This window comes from Limulus polyphemus, unplaced genomic scaffold (genome assembly GCF_000517525.1).
Source record: "Limulus polyphemus unplaced genomic scaffold, Limulus_polyphemus-2.1.2 Scaffold571, whole genome shotgun sequence".
NCBI lineage: Eukaryota > Metazoa > Arthropoda > Merostomata > Xiphosura > Limulidae > Limulus > Limulus polyphemus.
The window spans coordinates 159856-164395 of NW_013666181.1; the positions used below are offsets into that span (position 1 = coordinate 159856).

The 4540-nt window shown below is 30.8% G+C and overlaps 1 protein-coding gene across 1 annotated transcript; it reads right to left on the reverse strand.

Annotated features, from left to right (window-relative positions):
- Positions 1 to 354: 354 nt before the first annotated feature.
- On the reverse strand, positions 355 to 1377 carry LOC106459170 (dual specificity protein kinase splB-like). Its single transcript, XM_013918765.1, has one exon. The coding sequence runs from the start codon at positions 1375 to 1377 to the stop codon at positions 355 to 357; it is 1023 nt and encodes a 340-aa protein (XP_013774219.1).
- Between the last annotated feature and the right edge of the window lie 3163 nt (positions 1378 to 4540).

A 4540-nucleotide genomic window follows, 5' to 3' on the forward strand; every position in this document is an offset into this window, starting at 1 on the left:
ATATATTAACAACAGAAAACCACTAACAAGTTATAGATTGTAGATTTTCATTTTTTTCAATGTTTATGACATGCTCTTTCCATGCTTCAAATTCTGTAATGATTTATTTTAAAGTCCTTTAGGATTCAGTAACTGAAATATTAGTGCATTCTCTTTTGTTTGCAAACACCACATAGTTTTTATCTGTTGATCTCAGAATTAAAAAAAAAATTAGTGGTTGCCTGAATTTGCCATTTTATTATTATACTCAATAACCTTATCGTTATGTACATTCCTGTTCCTGTCAGGACACATCATCTTTTCCTTTTTTGTTTGTTTGTTTGGACAATCTAATTAATTATTCTGATCAGCAGCTTAATCTCTTCTAACATCTTCGCTCTTGTCTGAACTTAATTCATCGATCTGCTCAACATTTTCAACACTGCTAGGATTTGTGTTCTTGTCTGAATTTATAATTTCATCATTCTGCTCAGCAACTTCACCACTGCTAGAATTTGTGTTCTTGTCTGAATTTATAATTTCATCACCCTGCTTATTAATTTTACCATCACTAACATTCTTGTTCTCATCTGAAATTATTATTCCATAATACTTAGCAGCTTCACTGCTAAGATTCTTGTTCTTTTCTGAACTTGTTACATCATGCTGGACAAGTTTGTCACTGCTAACATTCTTGTTCTTGTTTAAACTTATTACATCATCATCCTGCTCAACAACTTCACTGCTAACAATCTTCAGCTTTTCTGAACTTGTTACATCATCATGTTGAACAAATTCATTACTGCTAATATTCTTGTTCTTGTCATAATTTGTTAGGACATCCTGCTCAATAATTTCAGCACTGCTAAACTGGTTCTTGTTTGATCTTTCTTTATCATCCTTCTGTGTTCTGCCATTGTTGTCATCAAATTCAGAACTGTTTACAGTAAAAGAAGATTTGTCATCTGTATCTTCATTCGCAATCTTCCTGTTTTGGTCCGAGTCTTCTGTGTTATTAGAGCTAGTATTGTTATCATTACTACAGAATGTGATGTTGATTGAGTTTGTTGTTACATTACTTTGCAATTTGTTTTCATCATCCAGATCATTCATTTTTTTATCTGAATCTCCAAAATTATCATTACTCTGTTCAAAATCCTCATCACTACTAAGTTCTGTCTTGGCTGCAGAACTCTTTTCACCTTCAGATTCTGAACTTTCATTCCTCAAAAGCTTTTTGCTTGAAGAAAAATTATCAGTTGCAGGTGATGGAATCCAGCAACTCATCTGTATCTGACTACTAAGGTCGACAGAGTGGACTCTGCGTAAAGGAACATTGTGTTTTTTAGTCTTGGTTCTTTTCAATGTCTGACTCGCATGTTCAGCAAATGCTAACATTTTCTGAGTTTTCTGAAATGAGAACAGAAATAAGAACATTAATCTTATTAAACATCCATAAAATGATAAAGAATGAAGTTATTTGGTAATTTTTAGTATTAGGGATTTTCGACTTGAAATATATCACAGCATTTTCATAACAGCAAAAAACTGATCAAGTATTAATAGTTTATGAAATATAACTTTTGTTTAATTAAATAAATGTAGTATCATACCTGGTAGATTTATCAGTGAAAACTATTTATTTCTTGATGTTTTGGTAACTTCAATATTATTCAATGTAAGTTAATTTATCCTTTTCCAATCATGTGGGTAAGGGTAATAAGGAAGATATGGTTAATGAACCATGTGACTGAGGAAAGATAAGAGAGGTTAATTAACAAATCGGTTAACAGCTGTTAGTTATGTCAATAATTTAAGGATGCTCATGAAATGCCAGATAAACCAATTACGTGGCTGATAGGCAGTTAAGTAATTAAATTAGCCAATTATTATAAGTATGGCTGATAAGCAGAGGTTCAGAAAAAAAAAGAATTTAAGGTATCAAATTATTACTATAAAGAAATGGAAAAGACAACTATAAATATGTAAATATAAAGTTTAGATCTACTATTATAGAACCACATATTTCAACATTTTTGTGTGTCCTATTAAGTATAACTTTTGTTTCTGAAACACACACAGCTTATTTCATAATGGAAGTTCCAAGTTGCTTCAGGGCACAAGATTTAAAACAAAATAGGGTTCAGCTTGATGTGACCTCCAGAGGTGTTGAAATTTTGCAACCTTTTAATTAAAGAACTTTCTACAATTCTTCTTTTTGACATAAATTTCTAGTTTTATGCATTATTCTGGATGGTTTCCGGTTCAATTGATAATAAAGATTCCTCATTTGTAGAGAAACAGAATTATTTGTTTCACCATTTTAAACATTCTTCATGTTCTGAGTCTTCTATCTAAATTTCTACTTGTTTCACCAATGTAAAGTTTTTATGCAGGATTGGCATGAGACTATACAGACATCCTGCTCTTTATCTTGAGGTGAAGACTTGTTCAAGGGTAAGAATTTTTAATGGTGTAAGGATATTAATAAACAACTTAGAAACTGTTATTTTTCAGACATTTCTCTAGCCACAGTACTAAAAATGTAGTTGACGCTAAGTATTTTCTTTTAATTTTCATGTAGATGATGCCTTCTTACCTTTTGATGGGCATTTTTGATAAAGCTTATAGCACATTATAGGCTTTCAAAAATTGTAATATTATTTTTTTGATTTCTTTATTACAGATCATGTGGTGACACATTCTATAAAAAACCTCTTAAAAATATTAGTTATATCTAATATTTTAACCATTTTGTGGTGTCATTGGGAAACGTGAACATTGTTTAAAGGGTTTGATGAATTTCTATAGATAGGGAGATTAAGTCCTGTTTCTGATCTTGTTACGAGAACATCTAAATATGGAAGTGAATTACTGGTTTCCCATTCCACTTTAAACTTAATACTGTGAAGCTTATTATTATTCTTCTGGAAAAATACTTGAAAACCATTTTTATTGTTTGATCAAACAGAAAATGTGACATCAATTTATTGGAACCAAGGGATTTCCTTTGTATTTAAGTCCACTGTAGGAAGTATATAATTTTAAAAATACTTCATAAAGATATTACATAAAATTGAGGATAAAGACTTGCCAATTACTATTTCAAATTTTTGTTGGTAATATTATCCATCTTAATAGATAATCTTCAACACATACTTTGACAAGGAATATAAAAGTATGGACAGGCACAGAAATCAGAATGTCAAGTTCAGGTAATTTTCTTTTTAGGAAGTATACCGTTTTGTAGATTGGTACATTTGAACAAAGAATCAAAACTGACCATCTCTTTTTCAGTTATGTTAATTTTTCATTTTACTGGCACAATCTATATTACTCAGAACATGTGATGATGACAAGAACTTTCCCGCAGCAGGAGATGGATGATGTGCTAGCCATTTGGATAACAAATAATTGCCTGATTCTACATTGGAAATAATAGGTCTAAGAGGTCAGCTATCTTTATGCATTTTAGGCAAACCACACATATATGCCAGAAAAGAATTGATCCACTTAAATAAAAATTTTGAAGACATCAGGATAACCAGCTAGGAATTTGTTAAAATCTGATACTTAGAAAGTGGTTAGTCTCAAGTGTATTTTCCTACTGTCCTGCAGGAAATCCTTCAGTTTTGTTTCATAGACAGGTTTATCCCGGATGACAATTTGGTTATATTCTGTCAGATTTATCCAACAATATCCTTATTCTTTTTTTAATCTTCTTTCACAAACAAAAGTTAGACTGAAGAGCACATGCAAAAGTGTCAAAACTTGTGGTTCTGTAATAATGGATCTATACTTTATTTTAATTACTTTATATGGTATTCTGCATTTAACTAGTATAAGTAAATGTAAATTCTAACAATATTTTGATGAAAATGATACCAAAGCAGGAATAGTTATTTTAGGGATTTCACACCCCTCCCCCAAAAAGTCATTCTTTACTGTACGATGTGACACCTCTGATATTTTTCTCACAATTGCAAAAATGCTAGTTAGCTCATTAAAATATATTTTTTATAGGAATGTGTTTCTTGAGTACAAGCACCCTTTTCATTCTTAATTTAGGATATGGGATGACAACAAAACTTTATCAGAATGGGATTCCATGGGTACCATTTTCTGTATTCTATCTTCTGAGCTACCAAGATCTTCTTATTCCACTGTAATTCCTTTTAAGAGCAAAAATTAGAATCTAATACGTGAAAATATATGTAATGCAAGTTATTGGAAAACAGGAATCCAGCCAGTGGCTCTGGGGTTCCACATACTGTGTCAGTGTGTAAACACCTATTCTTACCATGAATGACACATAACAAAATTTATATTTGTAAATTTATTACCAAACCAGTTTTATTTAAACTGTTACAAGGTCTAGATAGAACCTTTTATGCCATTGCATTGTCCTTGTCTGCTTTCTCAGAAAAATCAAGTATTAAATATCAAAAACATGGAATGCTATTTCAAAGAATAAAGTCTGACGGATTTAAATGAAATCACATTAAAACTTTGGTAAAATCAAAAACATGCATAGTGTAAAAGAAACAAAAATCTTTAACAA

What these genes read in the sequence shown, in the direction of transcription:
- LOC106459170 (XM_013918765.1), bottom strand. Translation starts at nt 1,377, where the DNA reads ATGTTAGCATTTGCTGAACATGCGAGTCAGACATTGAAAAGAACCAAG.